Genomic DNA, 26,975 nt, shown 5'->3' with positions numbered 1-26,975 from the left:
GTTGGAATTTACTCCTAAAAATCTTTTACATGCACATAGACGTACCTTTTCTATTGTATCATAGTTTTCTAGACTCCATACTTCAGCACCATGGAGTAGAATAGGACTGATCTTAATGCCGAAAATCTTGAAAAAAGCTTCATAGCTAATTCCAAGGGGTTTTAGGTTTTGCAAAATGCCGATTAAAATCTTTTTGGCTTGCAGTGCGACTTTGCTGCAAAACAGTGACCAAGTTAATCGATTTGTAAAATGTACCCCTAAATATTTGTTACTCCTTACAACCTCAAGTTTTTACCTTTATATAACCATTTTTCTCGTGTTGATAATTTTCCTATATTTTTTAAAACTATAACCTTTGTCTTATCGATATTGACCTTCAATTTCCATTTGTTACAGTATTACTCAAGTTCATTTCTTAACTTTTGAAGTTCAGGTACTGTGCTCGTGAACATAACTATAGCAAAAAGGAGTAGAAAAGGTTTAATAGTTTCCGAAAGGAGTCGGATGCCCTCGTTACATTTCACAGATATTTGTATCTAAAGTTCATTGTTTCGAACACAAGCCTTCACATTGTGATATATGCAACATAGTAAATTACCAATTTTAGTTCTGTTACCTTGAGATTTGCAAAGAGACCAAACATGTTTCTGTTAATTGTGTCAATCGCTTTAGCAAAACCAACAAATATCAGCATACATTTCTTCTAAGTTTCGTGCTAAATATCTCTGTACAAGTGTCTGCAATATAAATACATTATCCATTAGAGTATCCACTGAAACCGGCTTGTGCTTCATCTATCTATTAAAGGAATCGGTCCAAATTGCTAAACGTTTGTGTATAATACTGGTAAAAATCTTACTGAAAACAGTCAAAAGAGTTATACCCCTATAGTTGTTGGTGACAATAGTTGATCCCTGTAGGTAGGGGAGGAGAATTTCGGACGAATATTTTAAAAATTCAGGAATCAAATTATCTTCACCAGCTGCTTTATTACTTTTTTAGTTTGCAATGCTTTCTGAAATTTCTTTCCTTATTATAGGCGATTCAAGAATATCTGAAGTTAACTGACAAAAAGAGTTATCAAATGCATTCCATTCGTCGATATCAAAACATCTTTCCTCCTCGCTCTCTGTAGAAGTTGAAAATAGATCCTTGAAAAAGTTAAACCAATCATCATTTGTAATATTGATTTGTGTATAACAATTAGTATTTAGCTCTTTAAGAGTGGTCCAAAATTGTTTAGAATCGCGTATACAATGTTCAGGTTTTTCCTGCTTCCCTTTGAAAAAATATCGCTCTCTTTTCTCTGCATACACTGTTTTTCTTTTCTCTGCATACACTGTTGTATTTATTTCTTATATGATTATACTCATTTAATGAGTTATTATCCTTTTTTCTCCCAAAATTGTTTAAATATTTACATATTTCTTTTTTAAGTAGCTCACATTCACGGTCAAACCACCATTGACTAGATGTGTTAAAAGTACGCACTCTTTTCATGTCACTTGCTGCCGTGCACAAGGACTCTGACATGTATCTAACACTTTCGTCTATATTGTATAACACTTCGCCTACAGCCTGTTCTAATAAAGAGTAGCATTCCTTGAGGAACAAGTTGAACATAAATTAGTCAGCTTTATCATTGACATAATCGAATTTGGAAGCCTTCTTATTACCTTATTACCGGGGGCACGGGTGGCCCAGTCGTCTAAGGCGCCGCGATTCGCTGTGCAGAGTTGCGTTCCTTGGGCACGCCAGAAACCTATGATTGTGGGTTCGAATCCCGGTTCGCCCCGATTATGTTTCTAGGTTTGTCAGCACCATACCCGTGCTCGTGGGTTTCACCGAAGTGGTAAAGGTCTGAAACCTGCATCACTTCGGGCTTTCCTCCCACATTAAGCTGACACGCCGCGATATGACTGGAATAATGTTAAAATCGGCGTTAAACCCAACTCACTCACTCACTCACTCTTATAACCATCAGCTTGCAGGGGTTCAGTCTGCAAGTATGTAAGCTCGCCATGACAGGGGGATGAGAAGATTCTGTGCGTGATACTATGTTAAAATTACAGCATACGTCAAACAACCCAGATGAACAGATAATGTTATCTATGACGCTAGCACCTTGATTGCCAATAATTATGGTATAGTCTCCAACTTCTGAGTCTGACCCAGATCTTCTATTCATGAAATGTATATTTAAGACACTGCACAAATTTATCATTTTTCCCCAAGTCGTTTAACACATTGTCTGATGACGCTCGTACCATGTTAAAATGGTCGAGTAGGAAACTATCCACTGAAGAATTATCATTATCTTAATATTCAAGGATATCATCTTCAACTAAACCCGGCTCAATACTAGTACCCGTGCGTGCATTAAAATCTCCACCTGACATAATATGATAGTTGCCGCAGAGAGAAAGAACATCTAGTAGCTCCTCTTGCAACAATAACACACCGTTACTACAGTCAGGTGATAACGTACTGTACCAGCGTGACAGTTGTGTGTGAATATACCAACACGAGTATACTACATCCTTATCTGTATTAAACATGGTTTTGTCTAATTACACAAATATTCCACTTTTACGGTTTTGTGTCCATTTCGCAAAATTCTCAAACTTCTTTTTCTAATTAGAAGTAATATTCCACCTGAAAGGCGACCGAAGTCAGCTATTTTTTCACCCTGTTTTGTTATAACCTTAAAATCTGGAAATATGGGTAGTAACTCAATCTCTTAGGACCAAGATTCTGTCAATCCAATGATGTCGCATATACAGATAAAGCTTACAAAGTCACGATCCTGTAATTAAGCCATCAGCCCTGATACATTCCAAAATATAAATTGTACATACTTGTTGACAATACTGTGGGGTACAATTGTTTGAAGCACCCGTAAACTGTCATGGCCCTGGCCAAACCCCTATCTCACAGCCTTAAGACCAGGGGTCTGGGAGCGAGAGGTTGACCTAAGATAACGTCTCCATCGCTCCCCGCTCCCAGAGTCATCCTGTGTTGTCCGTGTGTCTCTCCTGTCACCTTGTCTAATGATTATGTCTCTACCTTGACTCTGCTGTGTGTTGTCCGTGTGTCTCTCCTGTCACCTTGTCTAATGCTTATGTCTCTACCTTGACTCTGCTGTGTGTTGTCCGTGTGTCTCTCCTGTCACCTTGTCTAATGCTTATGTCTCTACCTTGACTCTGCTGTGTGTTGTCCGTGTGTCTCTCCTGTCACCTTGTCTAATGCTTATGTCTCTCCCTTGACTCTGCTGTGTGTTGTCCGTGTGTCTCTCCTGTCACCTTGTCTAATGCTTATGTCTCTCCCTTGACTCTGCTGTGTGTTGTCCGTGTGTCTCTCCTGTCACCTTGTCTAATGCTTATGTCTCTACCTTGACTCTGCTGTGTGTTGTCCGTGTGTCTCTCCTGTCACCTTGTCTAATGCTTATGTCTCTCCCTTGACTCTGCTGTGTGTTGTCCGTGTGTCTCTCCTGTCACCTTGTCTAATGCTTATGTCTCTACCTGGACTCTGCTGTGTGTTGTCCGTGTGTCTCTGCTGTCACCTTGTCTAATGCTCATGTCTCTCCCTTGACTCTGCTGTGTGTTGTCCGTGTGTCTCTCCTGTCACCTTGTCTAATGATTATGTCTCTACCTTGACTCTGCTGTGTGTTGTCCGTGTGTCTCTCCTGTCACCTTGTCTAATGCTTATGTCTCTACCTTGACTCTGCTGTGTGTTGTCCGTGTGTCTCTCCTGTCACCTTGTCTAATGCTTATGTCTCTCCCTTGACTCTGCTGTGTGTTGTCCGTGTGTCTCTCCTGTCACCTTATCTAATGCTTATGTCTCTACCTTGACTCTGCTGTGTGTTGTCCGTGTGTCTCTCCTGTCACCTTGTCTAATGCTTATGTCTCTCCCTTGACTCTGCTGTGTGTTGTCCGTGTGTCTCTCCTGTCACCTTGTCTAATGCTTATGTCTCCCCCTTGACTCTGCTGTGTGTTGTCATTTCCTTTTTCGCGTCTAAAATCCTCTTCGATTTTGCCTCCTTTATAGAAAAATCTTTTAGTCGGATTTTCAGTTCGTAATTTATTGAGTTCTTGTCTTTGATTATATGTCAAGTCATTTGCTACGCCATATCCTATGTCTCTCAGGGTTTCTCTTAATCGGATAGTGGGCATCTTGTCCTCTCAATGACACATTTTTACAATCAGTGGGCGTGGTTTATGGCCACTTTTTAAAGAGATTCTGTGGGCCCGTTCAATGTCTCTATGTTGTAGTGGCGCTTTCTTGTCCTGATCTCTAGCCCCGTTAACTACGTCTTCTGCTTTCACTCTACAAGTACTGTAGGACTCATCCCCACTCTCGGGCACGTCGTAGAGGACAATGTTATTCCTTCTATTTTGTCTCTCTTGATTTTCGACTCTAGACTCCAATTCACTGATACCATCTAAATAACTCTCTATGGCTTCTACTCTATTATTCATAGCATCTATATAAAGTCTTAGGATCGCTTGTTCTTTCTGGTGATCGATCTCGTTTTTGATAGCACATACCTCTTCTTTGATCGAGTGTATTTCTTCTTTCACTGAAGTAATATCTTTTGATATCTTGTTTTCCGAGTCCTTAATCTGCTGTATCATTGCTGCTTTAAGATCCGATAGCTCATCACCGATGGGTCCAGGATTGAGCTTGATGTCTCCTGCTAAGAGTAGTAGGCTTACCACTGGGTGTCTCCAATCATCGTGTGTGTGGTTCAGTTTTCGTGATGTAAACAAAGTTCCTTTTTCAAAGTTGTTTACGCAAATCTCACCTCACCAGCACACAAGCGATTGGTGGTCCATCGTAGATCAAGTGACTGATCCAAAGGTCCACAATGTAAGTAGAAGTGTGGTACACAGTACAATCCGGTACCCCATTGCTGTCCCGCCCTTCCACTGTAAGTCTGGCAATTTTTTCTCAATTGTAAACTCGGGGTTTCGTAACTGTGACTGATCCTGTATACGTAGTTGAGACCCGTGAAAAAATAACGGTAACAGAAATACAGGAAATTGATCAACATATGTTTCCACATCGTGACGATCATATTTCCTTCGTCAAAGAATGGCGGCCATTCAACTTTTAGTCAGCAAATCATGCGTTTACCCGTATCTGTGATTCGATTCTATAAATAGGTACCTGTCTCTGCACACTATCAAGGTAGACACAATTTTATGGATAACAACTTCTTTAATACTGTAAAAAGCAGCGTTTCGGTATAGATCCTTATACCGTTGTCAAGCAGGAATATTGTTCGACGTGAAGGGAAAGTTGAGTATTGTCATACAGTCTTGAGAAGAGGTTTGAGCACAGATCTAAGTATGACACAGATGAGGCGACCTCACTGGCTCGATTTTTGTAGTTCATGTGGGTAAATCAGTGGAAGGGAATTGTCTATTTGATTGTTATTGAAGGATGTCAGATCATCGATAAACCTGAAGCTTAAGGTAAACTTCTTGGACAAATGCCCTTGTTCTGATTTTACTGATTTTTGTCTGAGCTGAAATTCCGATCCATATGCAGAAAGAAACATCTCAGCAAGAAGTGGGGCGCACTAGATGCCCATGGGGAGGCCTACTTCCTTCCTAAATGTCATACCCACAAATGACACGTAGATGTTGTCAATGAGGAAGTCCAACACTTCACTTATAACTTTTTCAGTAAACTTCAGATGACATTCGTGACAGATTTTCCAGAAACTTTAAAGATAGAGATCTGACTACATGTATGTCTTAGTCACCACGTTCAGTGACAAATGCCCCATCGATGTTATCTGTGAGTTAAATTCGGAAACAATCATTGGATGAAACCTCAGTGAGTTGGTCTATTGCGATTTATGTAGCCCGATGGCGGGGATCGTTGATCGCAATATTGATCCTTTGATTGTCTGGTCCAGGCGCGACTATTTACAGGCCGCCTTCTATAAGTTGGAACATTGCTGAGTGCGGCGTTAAACAACAACAAACACACGCACGCACGCACGCACGCACGCACGCACGCACGCACGCACGCACGCACGCACGCACAAGCACGCACGCACACACGCACACATCTTACCCATTAGCGCCGTAAGTTACAGCTTCTCTCCGTGAAGCACCGGACCTGCCATTGTGCCCCAGTATGCCCAACAAACCGAGATAGGCAAACCCTGCATTGACAAGAACAGGTGTTTTTACGGGTGTAAAGATATTGATGTATTCAAATTGTTTAATATGTCGATGTTAAGTCAAACTCAAAATAGTTGCTATAATTATTTACTTTGCCATTATTGTTTTCCCAAATATAACAGATGTTGTAAACATGTGGCTGTAGACTCCGAATATGTCCATTTACTTCAAATCAGACAATAATCAGATGTCAACCTATAATTCCCAATCATTCCTAACAACCTTCTCATCCTAACAAATGGTGTTAGGCTTACAATCTGTTCTAAAAATGCAAATAAGATAACAGTGACAAACCATATCTGTAATGAGATGAAATGTCTGCTTAGAAGAGCCCGTTGTACGATTCCGAGTATATCTTAAGCATATGTTTATGAATCACTTTCAAATAATGATGATATAAGTTTTTCGCGAAATTGTGAGCGTATTCTGCCCACCGGTTGAAACCGTCACAAACACATGCAAAGTCAAAATATGCGTCAGATTTGGACATGTCCTCTACATTTGTAAACATTTTTGTAAACAACTGTTATGCGAGAGTCGCAGTAGATTTCGCACTGTTGGACGGTGGGGTATTTTTCATGTTATTGAAACTCGATAGTGGAACACCTATTGCGGTAAATTGCACCGGAGTGAATTGAAATAAATACTGCGGCAAAGTATAACAACTGCTTTAAATTGTAAGGAAAAATGCATCCTTTGTAACTTTTAAGAAAATATTCGTATGTTTCTAGCATACAAGGGAACACATATTAATTTCATTTTGTACGAACAAGTGAGTGAGTGAGTATGGTTTTACGCCGCTTTTAGCAATATTCCAGTAATCTCACGGCGGGGGACACCAGAAATGGGCTTCACACATTGTACCCATGTCGGGAATCGAACCCGGGTCTTCTGCGTGACGAGCGAACGCTTTAACCACTAGGCTACCCCTTATGTACGAAGAAGCAAACTGAACATCAAGCCCCGGACATAGAAAACAAATTCAAACTTTTCAAAAGACAAACATACCTTACTTGTATTATAGTAATTATACTTATCATTATGGTACTCAAAATAAGTTAAGCACCACCCGATTCTTTCATATTACTACAGCTAACAACAGTAATATGAAAAAAATCGGGTGGTCCTTAACTTCTTTTGAGTGGTATATATTGCGTTTCCCATTACAAGAGTGAGATCGATAAATGCACCCAAGGAGAAATTAGCATTAGTTATTGTGTCTAATGTGTTAATATGCCTCATGTATATAGGTGTGTTTACATACCCCCAGTTGTGGCCTCCAGGCACATGCTGAAAACTTGATTCAGAGCAATCGGTCCGACAATGGGAAGTTCATTCGGCAGAGTGAGGGTGAGCTTGGCCCTATAAAACTCCTCCTCAAACTGTTTGTTGATGAACCGCCTGTAATTACGGAATCAGACACTTACACTATAAATTAAATAATAAAACAAAAACATAAATATTATTCTACTAAAAAAAATTAGATTTACGACTTCACCATTTTAATGTCGAAGACATGAGTCAAATGTCAAAAACCAGACACTAAGATTCCAAAATTAATTTATTTATTTGTCATGTTTTGTCGTTACCGGTTGAAGTATCAACACGCTGAATGATAAGCTGAGAGTGTTTTCACAATTTAACTTACTGCGAAGCGTCCGCATCCACAGTAGTAGACACTGTACCATTAGGGGAAAGACAACATTTCGCAAACAGGATTTCATCCGAAGCGACGAGTAGGATCGGATTATATTGTATGCGGTACGACACAGTGTGGCAGACATCATTCCCCTGCGAATAATGATGGAAGCAATCGATGAGTGACTCAATGATCAGTTCAATGAGCGAATCAACAAGTGATTCAATGAGTGATTCGATGAGTGATTCAATCAGTGAATTCGTGAGTGATTCAATTCGTGATTCAATGAGTGAATCAGTGATTGATGTAATGAGTGAATCAGTGATTGCTGTAATGAGTGAATCAAAGAGCGATTCAGTGCGTGAATTCATGAGTTCTTCAATGAGTGAATTCATGAATAATTCAATGAGTGAATTCATGTGCGATTCATTGCGTGATTCAATAGGTGAATTCATGAGCGTTTCAATTAGAGATAAAATGAGGGATTCAATGAATGAATTCAATGAGCGATTCAATGAGTGATTCAAGGAATGAATTCAAGGAGTGAATTCAATGAGCGATTCAATGAGTGATTCAAGGAGTGAATTCAAGGAGTGAATTCAATGAATGATCCACTGAGGGATTCAATGTGTGATTCAACGAATGATTCAAGGAGTGAATTCAATGAGTGATTCACTGAGGGATTCTAGAGTGATTCCATGAGTGATTCAATCAGTAATTCAGGGAGTGATTAAATGAGATATTCACTGAGTGATTCACTGAGTGATTCAATGAGTGATTCAATGAGTAATTCAACGATGATTCAATGAGTGATTCAACGAGTGATTCAACGATGATTCAATAAGTGATTCAATGATGATTCAATGAGTGATTCAACGATGATTCAGTGAGTGATTCAAAAAGTCATTCAACGATGATGCAATGAGTGATTCAATGAGTGATTCAACGAATGATTCAATGAGTGAATTCAAGGAGTGAATTCAATGAGTCATTCAATGAGTCATTCAATGAGTGAATTCGTGGGTGATTCAATGCGCGATTCAATGAGTGACAAACAGTAGATCAACAGTAAGCTACAAGACGCGACAAAATCGACCGGGTACCTCGTCGTAGCCGTGACAGCAGACTACGTTGCTAATTACGTGTATATCTGTAGGTGGCGTGTCTGGCCAAATAAGCAGCCGTGACACTGCTGTATACTTACCTGTTTCAAAGAGGGGTATCTTCCGCAGAGGTTCATGAGACCAATCATACATCACGCATAATCTGACATAGCTAATGCATGTTGTATACTTACCTGTTTTACAGAGGGGTATCTTCCGCAGTCCCCTTCAAACTCGACTGTGATACACTGACCCTTCACCTCTGCTGGGATCCTGTCTGTAGGGTCATCGGGGTCGGGGACTGGTCTGGCCGTGCACTGAGTCGACGTGTAGCCAGAGACGGTGACAAGAGGCTGAAACTCGTTGATGGGGTTCATGCAGACCGTCATCTTGTTATTGTCACAGGAAGTGATGATGGCTGCCAAGGAAAGTGAGTGAGTGAGTGAGTGAGTGGGTGGCTGGGTGGCTGGGTGGTTGAGTGGGTGAGTGAGTGAGTGAGTGAGTGAGTGAGTGAGTGGGTGGATGAGTGGGTGGGTGGGTGAGTGGGTGGGTGAGTGGGTGGGTGGGTGAGTGAGTGGGTGGGTGGGTGGGTGGGTGAGTGGGTGAGTTGGTGGGTGGGTGAGTGGGTGGGTAGGTGGGTGAGTCAGTGAGTGAGTAAGTGAGTGAGTGAGTGAGTGAGTGAGTGAGTGAGTTTTAATGCCGCAGAACAGTATTCCAGTTTTATCATGGCGAGTCACATGTAGAGAGCAGACATACCTAGACCTGGGACTCTTAAGAAAGAAATAATCATCAGTACCAAACTGTTGTTGGATGATATATCATATCATATCACTGTGACAGATTAGGAATTATGTGTTTATCAATTAAATATATTATTAAAAAGAATTATTTTTATTTCAAATTACTTCGCTTCAGCTGACAGGCCTTGTCTCCGGTGCTGTAGAACTCGGGATAACATCGACACTGCCCCGTGCCGTTAACAGACACACACTGGCCCCTGGAGCCACAGTCGAAGTCTTGGCACCCAGACCCGTTGACGTCATCTGTAATCATGAAACGTCTTCTGTACTTGATGCCAATCGGAAGTCTCATCACAACATTCAAACTAGATATGAGGCAAAAGATAGATTCAGAGACAGTCGAAGGGAAATAACTCTTGTACCTCTGGCGTCAACATCGCCAAGTTATTTATAGAAACAACATCGTTTAGAGTAAAATCTAGCATTTCAGTCTCAGTTGTACGAGTATGTCATTTACTGATATTATCTATGTTATTCATTGTACAATACATACAACTTTTACAACAATAACGTTTGGAATTGCAGAAGGAGCGAGATGTATATTCTAAAGGACGTTTCATTACAACAAAACTTAATGACGCTCTGTCAACATTCCTGGTAATGTGGGGTACTGGGTTCAGGGGAAGAGAGTAGGTGACGGGGTGCAGGGGAAGAGAGTAGGTGACGGGGTGCAGGGGACGAGAGTAGGTGTCGGGGTGCAGGGGAAGAGAGAACGTGTCGGGGTGCAGGGGAAGAGAGTAGGTGTCGGGGTGCAGAGGAAGAGAGTAGGTGACGGGGTGCAGGGGAAGAGAGTAGGTGACGGGGTGCAGGGGAAGAGAGAACGTGTCGGGGTGCAGGGGAAGAGAGTAGGTGTCGGGGTGCAGAGGAAGAGAGTAGGTGACGGGGTGCAGGGGAAGAGAGTAGGTGTCGGGGTGCAGGAGAAGAGAGAACGAGTCGGGGTGCAGGGGAAGAGAGTAGGTGTCGGGATGCAGGGGAAGAGAGAAGGTGTCGGGATGCAGGGGAAGAGAGAAGGTGTCGGGGTGCAGGGGATGAGAGTAGGTGTCGGGGTGCAGGGGAAGAGAGTAGGTGTCGGGGTGCAGGAGAAGAGAGAACGAATCGGGGTGTAGGGGAAGAGAGTAGGTGTCGGGATGCAGGAGAAGAGAGAACGAGTCGGGGTGCAGGGGAAGAGAGTAGGTGTCGAGGTGCAGGGGAAGAGAGTAGGTGTCGGGGTGCAGGGGAAGAGAGTAGGTGTCGGGGTGCAGGGGAAGAGAGTATGTGTAGGGATGCAGGGGAAGAGAGGAGGTGTCGGGATGCAGGGGAAGAGAGAAGGTGTCGGGGTGCAGGGGAAGAGAGTAGGTGTCGGGGTGCAGGGGAAGAGAGGAGGTGTCGGGTGCAGGGGAAGAGAGGAGGTGTCGGGGTGCAGGGGACGAGAGTAGGTGACGGGGTGCAGGGGAAGAGAGGAGGTGTCGGGGTGCAGTGGAAGAGAGTAGGTGTCGAGGTGCAGGGGAAGAGAGTAGGTGACGAGGTGCAGGGGAAGAGAGTAGGTGAAGGGGTGCAGGGGACGAGAGTAGGTGACGGGGTGCAGGGGAAGAGAGGAGGTGTCGAGTTGCAGGGGAAGGGAGTAGGTGTCGGGGTGCAGGGGAAGAGAGTAGGTATCGAGTTGCAGGGGAAGAGAGTAGGTATCGAGTTGCAGGGGAAGAGAGGAGGTGTCGGGGTGCAGGGGAAGAGAGGAGGTCTCGGGGTGCAGGGGAAGAGAGTAGGTAACGGGGTGCAGGGGAAGAGAGTAGGTGACGAGGTGCAGGGGAAGAGAGTAGGTGACGGGGTGCAGGGGTAGGGAGTAGATGTCGAGGTGCAGGGGAAGAGAGTAGGTGACGGGGTGCAGGGGACGAGAGGAGGTGTCGAGTTGCAGGGGAAGAGAGTAGGTGTCGAGGTGCAGGGGAAGAGAGTAGGTATCGAGTTGCAGGGGAAGAGAGTAGGTATCGAGTTGCAGGGGAAGAGAGGAGGTGTCGGGGTGCAGGGGAAGAGAGGAGGTCTCGGGGTGCAGGGGAAGAGAGTAGGTATCGAGTTGCAGGGGAAGAGAGGAGGTGTCGGGGTGCAGGGGAAGAGAGTAGGTATCGAGGTGCAGGGGAAGAGAGAAGGTGTCGGGGTGCAGGGGAAGAGAGTAGGTATCGAGGTGCAGGGGAAGAGAGAAGGTGTCGGGATGCAGGGGAAGAGAGTTGGTGACGGGATGCAGGGGAAGAGAGAAGGTGTCGGGATGCAGGGGAAGAGAGTAGGTGACGGGGTGCAGGGGAAGAGAGAAGGTGACGGGGTGCAGGGGAAGAGAGTAGGTGACGGGGTGCAGGGGAAGAGAGAAGGTGTCGGGATGCAGGGGAAGAGAGAAGGTGTCGGGGTGCAGGGGAAGAGAGTAGGTATCGAGGTGCAGGGGAAGAGAGAAGGTGTCGGGGTGCAGGGGAAGAGAGTAGGTATCGAGGTGCAGGGGAAGAGAGAAGGTGTCGGGGTGCAGGGGAAGAGAGTAGGTATCGAGGTGCAGGGGAAGAGAGAAGGTGTCGGGGTGCAGGGGACGAGAGTAGGTGACGGGGTGCAGGGGAAGAGAGAAGGTGTCGGGGTGCAGGGGAAGAGAGGAGGTCTCGGGGTGCAGGGGAAGAGAGGAGGTCTCGGGGTGCAGAGGAAGAGAGTAGGTATCGAGGTGCAGGGGAAGAGAGAAGGTGTCGGGGTGCAGGGGAAGAGAGTAGGTGTAGGGGTGCAGGGGAAGAGAGTAGGTGACGGGGTGCAGGGGAAGAGAGTAGGTGTCGGGGTGCAGGGGAAGAGAGTAGGTGTAGGGGAAGAGAGTAGGTGTCGGGATGCAGGGGAAGAGAGTAGGTGTCGGGGTGCAGGGGACGAGAGTAGGTGTCGGGGTGCAGGGGACGAGAGTAGGTGTCGGGGTGCAGGGGAAGAGAGAAGGTGTCGGGGTGCAGGGGAAGAGAGTAGGTGTCGGGGTGCAGGGGAAGAGAGAAGGTGTCGGGGTGCAGGGGAAGAGAGTAGGTGACGGGAAGCAGGGGAAGAGAGGAGATGACGGGATGCAGGGGAAGAGAGTAGGTGTCGGGGTGCAGAGGTAGGGAGTAGGTGTCGGGGTGCAGAGGTAGGGGGTAGGTGTCGGGGTGCAGGGGAAAAGAGACGGTGTCGAGGTGCAGGGGTAGGGAGTAGGTGTCGGGGTGCAGGGGAAGAGAGTACGTGTCGGGGTGCAGGGGACGAGAGTAGGTGTCGGGGTGCAGGGGTAGGGAGTAGGTGTCGGGGTGCAGGGGAAGAGAGAAGGTGTCGGGGTGCAGGGGAAGAGAGTAGGTGACGGGATGCAGGGGAAGAGAGTAGGTGACGGGATGCAGGGGAAGAGAGGAGGTATCTTCACAAACACACTTTATGTCTCCTGACCTAATTTGTACACGCTCCCTGCGTTTCTGATAACGAAGAACTAAGAACAGGAAGGCGCGCTGCATGGTCTCCATGTCAATCTTACACATGTTAAAAGAACGATATTTAAGTTGAAAACGACTATATCAGGTAACTTTACTTCAAGGCGAGGTCATGCAGGTCGGTGTGACCTGTGCAATCCTCAAACACTTCTCTATAGGTTGTTTATGTCAGCGATCATGTTCAACAAAAAAGCGCTTTGTATCTTACAACGTCACATCTTGTTTCTTCACACTCTCGCGTGATGCTAATCTTAACGCATGTCGGAGTCTTCTGATAAACACTACTTTGTTATTAGTCGTATCTCTCGTCCATCTGTGTACGCCTGGCTAGGTGTGGTTCTACCTATTTCACACCTCTTTTATACTTGATTGAAAGATAGGTTAAGGGACATCCAACTGAGCCTACAGGTGTGCACGCTTTAATTTTGTTAGAACTTTCTAAATGATACAAATAGGAAAATAAACACATTCTGACGACGGCTGTGCTGTATTCTGTCGCATGTCATCAATTTACCGTAACAAGCGACGTAAGCGTATCAATGATCCATGTCTGTCGTAAATTGCGACCAAAACGTATCCATATATGTCGTAAGCGACGATACACGTATTCACGACGAAGACAAATGTCTGTCACAATAAGGGACGTAAACGTGTCTATTTCTGTCGCTATAAGTGACGTAAACGTATCTATATCTGTCCTAATAATCGACGTAAACGTGTCTCTTTGTGTCTGTCGAAATAAGCGAAGTTAACGTATCTAGGTCTGTCGAAATAAGCGACGTAAACGTATCCTGTCTGTCGAAATAAACGACGTAAACGTATCTCTATCTGTCATAATAAGCGACGTAAACGTATCTGTGTCTATCGTAAGAAAAGTAAAAGTGTCTGTTTTAGAAATCCAGGTAAATGTGTCCATGTCTGTCGTAATAGTCGATGTAAACGTATCTATGCCTGTCGTAGTAAGCGATGTTAGCGTATCTACGTCTGTCATAATAAGCGACGTAAACGTATCTCTATCTGTCAAGAGGCGTAAACGTATCCCGTGTGTCAAAGAGCGATGTTAACGTATCTCTATCTGTCATAATAAGCGACGTAAACGTATCTGTGTCTATCTTAAGAAAAGTAAAACAGTTAAAGTGTCCATGTCTGTTTTAGAAAGAGAGGTAAACGTGTCCATGTCTGTCGTTATAGCCGATGTAAACGTATCTATGTCTGTCGTAGTAAGCGACGTTAGCGTATCTACGTGTGTCATAATAAGCGACGTACGCGCATCCATGTCTGTCGAAATAAGCGACGTAAAAGGCGACGAAAGCGTATCTATGTCCGTCGTAACAGCCTATGTAAACGTATAGATTATAAGAAATGACAACATTTATGTCCTTGACCAAAACAATCTTGGAAAGGGAAAAGCCACTCATAGAAAGCATGTAATATGGTATATCGTAGTCTTGCGTATCTGAAGAAACTTACTGTTAAAAAAAATATGATATATATGCAAAAACCAGCAAATTTCTTTGTCCCAGTAAGAACAATTTTAAGAATTTCCCATGTAGTGTTAAAAAATCCTTACAGCTATTGTTTGGATGGCTAAAAATAGAAATCCACCATATAAAATAGTCGTGGGTCAAAATGTTCTTTGGTAAAAAATGTCGAAGGGCATGGTCCTCAATAATTTGTCTTTCCAGTAACAAATTCTTCAAAAATATAAATGTTGATACCTCCCTTGGCATCATGAAATACTCTTCCTGTTATGCCCAGAGGATATTTCCTGCAGAGAAAGTTGCTATGTGGTGTTGCACAGCATGAGAAGAGAAGAGGACAGAAGGGCAGCTTTAAGGTAAAACGTGTGTGAGAATATCCTTACCATGTCTTATCCCATAACACATTAATCACATATACATTCTAAAATATTTATTATGTTTTTGTATGTTAAACATATATCAATTGGTAAATACAAGAGGCCAATAACTTTTGGTCTAGGGTGCATTCACTGCATAAGAAATTACAAATTGCAAAGTATTTGTCTTTCCTGTAACTGTCCTTCCCATAACTCTCATTTTCGTTATGGTAAAGACAGGTTTTGCTACAGAGAAGACATCTGGCTCTAAAAAGGTTATTTACGTCTGCCGTTACATAGCAATAAATGAACATAAAACCTTTGAAAACCGGACGTACGCAGATATAATTTTAGCTAATGTGTCAATTAAAAGAAAGAATTTGAAAACATATTATGAAGACCTTTCTTATAATTATTACAGGAAGGACAAATGTTGTTACTGTAAAAGACATTATCATTCAATAAGGCACTTATAATGAACTATTACACAGAAATGACGTTTGACTGTATACAGTATTACAAGCTATTAACCTAGACACACACACACAATATGATCATTGGAAGTCATCTATGCTGAAAATTAAAGATTTGGTTACAGGCAAGACAATGTCTTGTTATGGGGACAGACATTTGTCCTCTGAAATGTGAATTTCTAGTTGACACTTGTGCTAAAATAACATTTACATGGATGAAAAAGTGTTAAACATTAGATGAAGGATCATACTTGTAACTGTAAGTATAAATCTAAAAATAATTGATTTTTCTATTAATCTGACAAAAAACGTTACTGGACGGACATATTTTGTTACAGAAAAGACATTATTATTTCAAAATGTCACTTACATGCCACGATTACACAGAAGCAATATTTGACTGTATGATACGATATTATCTATTAGACATGCAATAAATAATTGTTTGTATGAAGATATGATTATTGGGGTGATAATGCTGAAACAGTAAGTTATTGTTACAGGAAAGGCATTTTCTTTTTATGGGAATAGACATTTGTCCTCCGAAATGTGAATTTCTCGTTGGCACCTGTGGTAAAATAACATTTACATTGATGACAATCTGTCAAACATTAGATACAGGATCATACTCGTTACTGTAAATAACTAATTATTGATTTTTTAATATAAATTTACCAAAAACTGTTTTTGTTAAAGAAAAGACATTATTATTTCAAAATGGCACTTATATGAAACGAAAACACAGAAGCAATATTTTAATATATATAATATGGTATTATCTAGAAAGAGAAGAGACAGATGGTGGAGTCGGCAAACAGAAAGAGAAGAGACAGATGGTGGAGTGTGCAAACAGAAAGAGAAGAGACAGATGGTGGAGTGGGCAAACAGAAAGAGAAGAGACAGATGCTGGAGTGGGCAAACAGAAAGAGAAGAGACAGATGCTGGAGTGGGCAAACAGAAGAGACAGATGGTGGAGTGGGCAAACAGAAGAGACAGATGTTGGAGTGGGCAAACAGAAAGATAAGAGACAGATGGTGGAGTGGGCAAACAGAAAGAGAAGAGACAGATGGTGGAGTGGGCAAACAGAAACAGAAGAGACAGATGGTGGAGTGGGCAAACAGAAGAGACAGATGTTGGAGTGGGCAAACAGAGAGAGAAGAGACAGATGGTGGAGTGTGCAAACAAAAACAGAAGGGAAGGATGCTGGAGTGGGCAAACAGAAAGATAAGAGACAGAAGGTGGAGTGGGCAAACAGAAAGAGAAGAGACAGATGGTGGAGTGGGCAAACAGAAAGATAAGAGACAGATGGTGGAGTGGGCAAACAGAAAGATAAGAGACAGATGGTGGAGTGGGCAAACAGAAAGAGAAGAGACAGATGTTGGAGTGGGCAAACAGAAAGAGAAGAGACAGATGGTGGAGTGTGCGAACAGAAATATAAGGGAAAGATGGTGGAGTGGGCAAACAGAAAGATAAGAGACAGATGGTGGAGTGGGCAAACAGAAAGAGAAGAGACAGATGGTGGAGTGGGCAAACCGAAAGAAAAGACAGATGGTGGAGTGTGCGAACAGAAAGAGAAAAGACAGATGGTGGAGTGTGCGAACAGAAAGAGAAGAGACAGATGGTGGAGTGGCCAAACAGAAAGAGAAGAGACAGATGGTGGAGTGGGCAAACAGAAAGAGAAGAGACAGATGGTGGAGTGGGCGAACAGAAAGAGAAGAGACAGATGGTGGAGTGGGCAAACAGGAGAAGAGACAGATGGTGGAGTGGGCAAACAGAAAGATAAGGGAAAGATGGTGGAGTGGGCAAACAGAAAGAGAAGAGACAGATGCTGGAGTGGGCAAACAGAAAGAGAAGAGACAGATGCTGGAGTGGGCAAACAGAAGAGACAGATGGTGGAGTGGGCAAACAGAAGAGACAGATGTTGGAGTGGGCAAACAGAAAGATAAGAGACAGATGGTGGAGTGGGCAAACAGAAAGAGAAGAGACAGATGGTGGAGTGGGCAAACAGAAACAGAAGAGACAGATGGTGGAGTGGGCAAACAGAAGAGACAGATGTTGGAGTGGGCAAACAGAGAGAGAAGAGACAGATGGTGGAGTGTGCAAACAAAAACAGAAGGGAAGGATGCTGGAGTGGGCAAACAGAAAGATAAGAGACAGAAGGTGGAGTGGGCAAACAGAAAGAGAAGAGACAGATGGTGGAGTGGGCAAACAGAAAGATAAGAGACAGATGGTGGAGTGGGCAAACAGAAAGATAAGAGACAGATGGTGGAGTGGGCAAACAGAAAGAGAAGAGACAGATGTTGGAGTGGGCAAACAGAAAGAGAAGAGACAGATGGTGGAGTGTGCGAACAGAAATATAAGGGAAAGATGGTGGAGTGGGCAAACAGAAAGATAAGAGACAGATGGTGGAGTGGGCAAACAGAAAGAGAAGAGACAGATGGTGGAGTGGGCAAACCGAAAGAAAAGACAGATGGTGGAGTGTGCGAACAGAAAGAGAAAAGACAGATGGTGGAGTGTGCGAACAGAAAGAGAAGAGACAGATGGTGGAGTGGCCAAACAGAAAGAGAAGAGACAGATGGTGGAGTGGGCAAACAGAAAGAGAAGAGACAGATGGTGGAGTGGGCGAACAGAAAGAGAAGAGACAGATGGTGGAGTGGGCAAACAGGAGAAGAGACAGATGGTGGAGTGGGCAAACAGAAAGATAAGGGAAAGATGGTGGAGTGGGCAAACAGAAAGAGAAGAGACAGATGGTGGAGTGGGCAAACAGAAAGATAAGGGAAAGATGGTGGAGTGGGCAAACAGAAAGAGAAGAGACAGATGGTGGAGTGGGCAAACAGAAAGAGAAGAGACAGATGGTAGAGTGGGCAAACAGAAAGATAAGGGAAAGATGGTGGAGGATATGTGATCCAGGATATGTGGCGAATGAAGGCTTTGAAGATGTTTATGTTGAATGCATGCGCAAAGTTGGTAACATATATGCTAACCGTTTCTACTGACCAAAACAAATTGTTGATGGGTGTTGGACAATTATACTTAAACCATGCTGGGTCGTTACAATTTGAAATTGATCAACAAATAGGGCGATATGCAGTGGACTGTGGACACAATCAGTGAAGAACTTCTCTAAAATGTTGGTTGTTGGTTTGTTTGTTGTTTAACGCCGCGCTCAGCAATATTCGAACTATATGACGGCGGTATGTTAATAATCGAGTCTGGACCAGACAATCCAGTGATTAATATCATGAGCATAGATCCACGCAATTTGGATCGATGACATGCATCATTAACCAAGTCAGCAAGCCTGACCACCCGATCCGATTAGTCGCCTCTCACGCTAAAATGTTTGAAGCTACACGTAAATGTTGTTTGTAAGACCACTCATCATCAATGCATTTATTGTTAAAGTCTGTTCACCTATCTTTAATGTTTCACAGAATTGGTTGTCAAATGTCTAGGTTCTGTTTTTTATTGATATCAGATCACTGTATTCAAAATTATAAGCTTGTAAACTTGATTTAAAGAGAACACTTTAAAACTGATGACAAGGAGTATATGGTCAGGAACTAAGGTAATAGTTGTGTCTTTTAGCAAATGTATAGACATGCATGTATTTGTAATTCAGTCAGAGTACTTATTTGGACACGCGCCTTGACGAGGTGAAATCCTTGAGAGAGAATGTATTTCGGAGCATGGATTATCAGGGAGATTACAGTATACTTATCTTAGTTTTTTACAAATGTCCATCCTGTAACATATTTCATTTAACACCAGGCGATTGGCATCGCTTCATACTTTCTTGTTACAGGGTTTGATTTTAACATATTGTGTAATTCTGGAGAAAATACACCAAGAACCTGTTACAATTTTTTCCTGTCCTTTAACAAAATTGTTCATCCCATAACATAGCTTTCTTGTTTGAAACGCTATGTCAGATTTTCCACATGCAGCTTCATGTATGTGTCTGTTTGAACAAATGACGTAAACGTATCCATCTTTGTCGTAAACTTATCTATGTCTGTCGTAATAGGCGGTGTACATGTGTCCATGTCTGTCGTAATAAGGGGCGTAAACATGTCCATGTTATCGTAATAAGAGTCGTAAACATAACCACGTCTGTCGTAATAAGAGACGTAAACATAAGCACGTCTGTCGTAAATAGAAACGTAAACATAAGTACGTCTGTTGTAAACGGTGACGTAAACGTGTCCATGTCTGTCGTAAAAAGCGACGTAAATATATCCACGTCTGTCGTAAAAGGTGACGTAAACGTATCTCTTTCTGTCGTAATTGGTGGCGTAAACGTGTCGGTGTCTGACTTAATAAGGGACGTAAGCGTTTCTATGTTGTCGTAATAAGCGACATAAACGTATCCATGTCTGTCGTAATAAGCTATGTAAACGTATCCATCTTTGTCGTAAAAAGCGACGTAAACGTATCCATGGCTATCGTAAAAAGAGACGTAAACTTATCCACGTCTGACGTAATAGATGACGTAAACATGTCCCTGTCTGTAAATGTGGACACCATGAGCGCTTTGATTAAGCGTGTCATCAGACGCTGATGGTAGATGCACACGTGGACTGTCAGTCAATAATGTGATAGTTTTAGATCCTATAAACAGATCAGAAAGCCATGATGCTACGAAATGCCGCTTCCCAACTGGGAACAGCTCTGCGTCCCTCTCACCTGCTATGATGCTGCAGTCAGGGCCTGTCCTTCCGGGCACACCCGAACAATCACACGTCTTGCCATTGGGTGGGCAAGTTGTTCCGGAAGCACAGTTCACTCCATATCGGTTGCAGTCAAAATGAACAGGAGCTACAAGACATATAATAGTGATTGAGTGAGTGGCTTTGGTTGAGGGGCGCTTTGAACAGATGCCGGTGATATCACGCCATGTCAACTTGATCCTGATGTTGGAACAAACCCGAAGTGGTGGACTACGACGTTTACCATTTGGGTGAAATCTACTAGCCATGCATGCAGTTATGATGTCCAAGCAAAGAGTTATAATGTCCAAGTAAAGAGTAATAATGTCTAATGCATGCACAATAAGGAACGCAACTCTGCCTCGGCGAATTACGGCGCTTTAGACGACCTGCCCGACTGTGCTTCAACATGACTCACAATCTGCACTTTACAACAGCTGAATGCACCCCCTCTTCAAATATGACCGACCGTAATACAATTGTTTCTTTAGTTTCGTTGTCATGGATAATCTTGTGTAGTTGGACACCGATGATGTAGATATAGGCATCATAATATGTTTTATGAAGATATATGAGACATGATGTTATACAATGCACATGCATACCCATTTGCAGAGCACCTGGTAACACCGTTGGAATTTTAAAATACTTATGGGTGTTTTGTTATTATCGAGCTGCTTTTTTTGTTTCTCTCAGTTATTGAGATAAGCGTAGTGTCCCTACCCCAGTGGTTAACAATTATACACACATACCTTTCTACCATTTTACTGCTTATAGCACCTTACCATCATCATCTTCTATGCAGGCTTCAATGGTTGTGTTGGCATAATTCTCAGCAGACAGTGTGACCAAGAACGTTTCTCTGGACTCAGTCCCCTGAAAATATAAACACTCTTTATATGAAAAGAACTTTACAGCATATCATTTCAATGTCATGTTCTCTTCCAATGATACATTAAACGACAATAGTTTACAAATAATGGTGGAACGCAATCATACATCCACACTTGCACGTACCAGATCGTCAACAATCGGAATTTCCAGGATGACATATTCATCCATTTCATGGAACTCGAGAATACGAATAGTTGTCAGATAATCGCTTCCAGATTTGGCACTGACGTCTTCATATTGCACCGTCACATTCAAAGGTCCTCTGTCAAACTGGGATCGGTGGACGTGAAGACGGACAACTCCCCGATTCTCCGGTTCACATGTTTTTTCATTTATGGTGAACACGAGATAATCATCTGCAAAACACAACACATGTCAATCTGTAAAAACAAGTTGAATACGTTAATACACTATGTACCTTGCGGCAATGGATGATGCCGTTACGAGCTGTCTCAAATAAATATACCTGTGATGGTTTTGAAATGAGTGATCTTGCAAAATACAGTCATGCTATTGTGTAGTACTTAACATAAAAAGTCTAAATTATTAACACTTTAATTAACAGCCTCAGATTTGTTCATGACTAGTTCCGAGGACTAAGTAGAAACTGTATTTCACTTGTCTTTAGATATTGGACCTACAAATATAGTCCTCTCCGAACAAGAAAAAATGTTTACTATGTTTCCATTTTGTATCAGTTTTATTTGGTTCTAATTTGTACCATTATTAAAGCATTGAGAACTGGATCATAAGCATAGCGCTTAAATGCTATTAGTGGATAAGGACTGACATTGTTGGATGTTTGCTTGTCCTCAGCAGCATGTAGTAGTCACAGGTACCACGTATAACCTTGGCTGTTGAATCAGTGTTCTTCGCCACCCACTCATGTGTAAAAACTCACCATCATCAATAATGCAGATTTGTATGGTTTCGTTGTTATATCCTTCCGTATAAAGTGTGATAGAGAAGTTTTCCCGTGATTCCATGATCTAAAAGGTGAAACAGTCGTTTATTACCTACAAGGGCAAACATATCGGGGTTCATTAAAATCATATGTGCCCTAGGGTCATACCAAAGAGTTATAATGTCCAAGCAAAGCGTTATCATATCCAAGCTTAGATTTATCATGTCAAAGCTAAGATTTATCATGCCCAAACTAAGGGTTATCATGTCCAAGCTAGGAGTTATCATGTCCAAGCTAGGAGTTATCATGTCTAAGCTAGGAGTTATCATGTCAAGACCTAAGAGGTATAATGTCCAAGCAAAGCGTTATCATGTCCAAGGTAAGAGTTATTATGTCCAAGCAAGGAGTTATCATGTCTAAGCTAGGAGTTATCATGTCAAGACCTAAGAGGTATAATGTCCAAGCAAAGCGTCATCATAACCAAGCTAAGAGTTTCCATGTCCAAGCTAAGGGTTATCATGTCCAAGCTAAGAGTTTTCATGCCCAAGCTAGGAGTTTTCATGCCCAAGCTAGGAGTTTTCATGCCCAAGCAAAGCGTTATCATGTCCAAGCTGAGAGTTATCATGTCCAAGCTGAGAGTTATCATGTCCAAGCTAAGAGTTATCATGTCCAAGCTAAGAGTTTTCATGCCCAAGCTAGGAGTTTTCATGCCCAAGCTAGGAGTTTTCATGCCCAAGCAAAGCGTTATCTTGACCAAGCTGAGAGTTATCATGTCCAAGCTGAGAGTTATCATGTCCAAGCTGAGAGTTATCATGTCCAAGCTAAGAGTTATCATGTCCAAGTTAAGAGTTTTCATGCCCAAGCTAGGAGTTTTCATGCCCAAGCTAGGAGTTTTCATGCCCAAGCAAAGCGTTATCATGTCCAAGCTGAGAGTTATGTCTAAGCTGAGAGTTATCATGTCCAAGCTGAGAGTTATCATGTCCAAGCTGAGAGTTATCATGTCCAAGCTGAGAGTTATCATGTCCAAGCTAAGAGTTATTATGTCCAGACCTTTTGGTTATCATGTCCACGCTAAGAGTTATTATGTCCAAGCTAGGAGTTATTATGTCTAAGCAAACCGTTATCATGTCCAAGCAAAGTGTTATCATATCCAAGCTTAGATCTATCATGTCCAAGCTAAGATTTATCATGTCCAAGCTAGGAGTCATTATGTCTAAGCTAGGAGTTTTCATGTCCAAGCTGAGAGTTTTCATGTCCAAGCTAGGAGTTATCATGTCTAAGCTAAGAGTTATCATGTCCAAGCTAGGAGTTATCATGTCCTGACCTCAGAGTTATCATGTCCAAGCTGAGAGTTATCATGTCCAAGCTAGGAGTTATCATGTCCAGACCTATGGGTTATCATGTCAAAGGTAAGAGTTATCATGTCCAAGCTGAGAGTTATCATGTCCAAGCTGAGAGTTGTCATGTCCAAGCTAAGAGGTTTCATGTCCAAGCTAAGAGTTATCATGTCCAAGCTGAGAGTTATCATGTCCAAGCTAAGAGTTATCATGTCCAAGCTGAGAGTTATCATGTCCAAGCTAAGAGTTATCGTGTCCAAGCTGAGAGATATCATGTCCAACCTAAGAGGTTTCATGTCCAAGCTGAGAGTTATCATGTCCAAGCTTAGAGTTATCATGATCAAGCTGAGAGTTATCATGTCCAAGCTATGAGTTATCATGTCCAAGCTGAGAGTTATCATGTCCAGACCTAAGAGATATACTTTCCAAACAAAGCGTTATCATGTCCAAGCTAAGAGTTATCATGTCCAAGCTGAGAGTTATCATGTCCAAGCTGAGAGTTATCATGTCCAAGCTAAGAGTTATTATGTCCAAGCTGAGAGTTAACATGTCCAAGCTAGGAGTTATTATGTCCAAGCTAAGGGTTATCATGTCATCACTGACTCTGACATCAACCTGGAGAAGCAGATCAGCCACCTACAGCTGAAGAACATCATCAAGATCAGAACCTGTCTCCCGAAAGAAGCAACGTAACTCAGTCTACCAATATTTCCCGGATCGATTGTTATAACCTTCTCGCCCACTCCACTAAAATTCTCCTCCACCGATTACCACGTATCCGAAATAACGTTGCTCGTCTTGTCTCTCTTTCTCCAAAGTCCAACGACATCACTCCCATCCTCAAAGAACTATGCTGGCTTCCTCTTCCGTACACATCAATGTTACTCTAGAATCGCCCTAAGTGATCTTTATGCAACTAAGTGGACCAGCACTATAATATCGGCATTAGTCAGGACTAGTACAAGCAGTCGCACGCACGCACGCACGTTGGCCTGATTTTTTTAACAGAACATAACACGTCGCAAAATTGTAATTCTTGTGGCGGGCAGTTTCTTTTTTAACAACGGTCTGAAGCATAATTAACGTTTTTCCAGAATTTTCAGATGACTTCTTTTTTCCCCCCAAATTGGGAGAAACAAACCTGAAGCACCGAGAATAATGGGGAGTCGGACAACTTGATACTTGGGAGGCAAGCGTGACATTTCGTAAGCGTGATCCGCATATTTGCCATGTTTTTCCTGAATCTTGTCAAAACACATTAGTGTCAAGAGGGACAGAGAATACAATGATAAATATGATTTCATTGGATTTATTAAAAAAGAACAAGATCAGGTTTGTCGGCCTGGATGGGTCTATTATAAAGGCCTGTACGGGCATAAAATAAAGAATTTTGTAGTGATCATTTTCCATGACGCACTCTACATATTCTTGGTCGTACCATGGATGGACCCGGGGCCTCGGCGTGACGAGCGACCACTCTAACCACCAGGCTACCCAAACGTCCAGGGTGTCGGGAAGCGGGTGCTAGCCTAACTAAGGTACGCAACTCAGCCAATTGCCGGCCCACGCGATTCCCCCAAACATGCATTGTTATGTAAATGAACAGAGCGTTCAAGTTAGTTACATGTACCTTATCTTTTAATATTGGTATTTGCAGTGTTGCCTGTCTGTCCCTTTCAGCGAACTGTAGACTTGTGACGTTTGATAAGTAGTCGCTGCCGTCCATGGCGGTGCCGTCGTCGTATTCCAACGTCACAGTCAGCGTTTCCGTGTCGCATGGGGGTCTGAGGACATGGAGGTGTGGAGCTTCCTCGTCTTCCTTGAAGCAGTACTTGCCCACGACGGTGAACTCTTTGACTTGGTTTTTATCTGTCATATAGTGAGCAACAATTAATATGCTTCGTCGTTGTAATATGTGAAGTGCAACCAGACAATTATAAGTATATATTTAACAGGAATCTCACTCAGCACTTTTTTATAATTAACAGGAAAGTATGTACTTTATTATAGCAGTTTGTTATTGTCAACAAGAAATTATTTGTTGTATGTCAGCAACTTTGTATCTTTTTACCATGAAAGTATTTCAGCAAAAATATGTATTTATTACAAAACTGTTTCTGTAATTTCATTCAATTAATTTATTTTTCATAAGAATCGACACGATTATATATTGCTCATATGTTTAAGACACTTTCAGACAATTTGCATTTTAAACAAGAAAGCGGCGTCAGCACATCTCAGCTTTAGTTCCAATAAAATACGTTAACTTGGATGTCTGGTTAAAGATGGTCTCATTCAGACAGTAATCGTAGAACAAATTCAAAATTATGATTAAATATTTCATTCTGAAAATGTCACAATTCATAATTGCATGTTGCTACTAAAGCTAAATATTTCAGAATTCATTCGCTGTATTTTCATTTTTGATTGTTGTGTATTACTAGAGCGGCAAGTATCTACTTACGGAAATAGAAATATGTTTAAACAAAGCACTAACCGATGTCTCCTGAGATGCAGAGTTGGATGGTTTTACTGAAGTATCTCTCGTGAGTTAGTTTTATGAAGAATACTTCTTCTGATTCAATCACCTAAAATGTGAAATATGTAGACGTTCATCGCAGATGTTTGTTTGTTATTGTTTCTTAACGCCGCACTCATCGATATTACATCTATCTATGATGGCGGTCTGTAAATAATTGAGTCTGAAACAGACAATCCAGTGATTAATATGTCATAAGCAGCGATCCACGCAATTGGGATACGATGACATGCATCAACCAAGTCAGCGAGCCTGTCCACCCGATCCCGTTAGTCGCCTTTTACGGCAAGCATGGGTTGCTGAAGACCTATTCTTCCCCGGATCTTCACGGGGGACAAGCATGGGTTGCTGAAGACCTATTCTATGCCGGATCTTCACGGGGGACAAGCATGGGTTGCTGAAGACCTATTCTATGCCGGATCTTCACGGGGGACAAGCATTGGTTGCTGCAAACCTATTCTACCCCGGATCGTCACGCGTCGACCAGATAATGCAGTGAAAGTGGGCCAATTACACAAGTAATATATATTTAATTGAGAATTGACTTTCACATTGTGTGAGTTCACTGGAATCTGAACAATCATTGAGTGAGGCTGTACTGTTTATCGTTGACGGATTTTAGTCACGATATGGATGGAATACCGCTGTGGCTACTCACTCACTGTATATACTTCGGAGCGTGCGAAGACGCTCCTGCAATGTTTGGCCCTCACTCTATGACGGTTCATACTCCAATGAACTCACACAAAGTGACCGTCATTTATTACATGTTTTATGTCCATTGTTTTACCCCACAAGATGTAGACACAAGTATATATATCCAGCTGGATCGTGGAAACAAATAGGTTCTCAAAACGAAAGATCATAAGAGTGTATGCATGCTCAATTAGGTCCTCAGTAAAATAGTTTGAACGTCTACGACCAGCGTTTCGTTTGGCTTTTCTCCCACGTGAAACCCATCTTCCCGAGGCCAGGGAGTTAACTGACTATAAAAGTCCAGTTTCCACCCTTGCCAATCAAAATCGCGTATCAAAATCAACATCCGGTTCGTAATTATAAATAATATGGATTACAACGTGCAGATTTCAGTCGACTGAAGGATTTGCAGAGGATGTGTA

General features: G+C 42.6%; 1 protein-coding gene across 1 annotated transcript in view; it reads right to left on the bottom strand.

Annotated features, from left to right (window-relative positions):
- Positions 1-26,975, bottom strand: part of LOC124136773 — a 67,260-nt gene that overhangs the window by 27,601 nt on the left and 12,684 nt on the right. The window contains exons 10-20 of the mRNA XM_048380528.1: positions 25,816-25,906; positions 24,949-25,187; positions 21,979-22,066; positions 21,201-21,433; positions 20,969-21,059; positions 20,161-20,292; positions 9,845-9,982; positions 9,134-9,357; positions 7,846-7,988; positions 7,462-7,598; positions 6,088-6,178 (exon numbers count right to left, since the gene is read on the bottom strand). Of these exons, the coding sequence (XP_048236485.1) occupies positions 6,088-6,178; positions 7,462-7,598; positions 7,846-7,988; positions 9,134-9,357; positions 9,845-9,982; positions 20,161-20,292; positions 20,969-21,059; positions 21,201-21,433; positions 21,979-22,066; positions 24,949-25,187; positions 25,816-25,906 (1,607 nt within the window). The remainder of the gene's footprint in view (positions 1-6,087; positions 6,179-7,461; positions 7,599-7,845; positions 7,989-9,133; positions 9,358-9,844; positions 9,983-20,160; positions 20,293-20,968; positions 21,060-21,200; positions 21,434-21,978; positions 22,067-24,948; positions 25,188-25,815; positions 25,907-26,975) is intronic.

This window comes from Haliotis rufescens, unplaced genomic scaffold, assembly GCF_023055435.1.
Source record: "Haliotis rufescens isolate VD_foot unplaced genomic scaffold, xgHalRufe1.0.p SCAF_31, whole genome shotgun sequence".
In the NCBI taxonomy this organism is placed as follows: domain Eukaryota; kingdom Metazoa; phylum Mollusca; class Gastropoda; order Lepetellida; family Haliotidae; genus Haliotis; species Haliotis rufescens.
The sequence above is the reverse complement of the archived record's forward strand: the minus strand, read 5'-3'. Positions and strand labels throughout refer to the sequence as shown.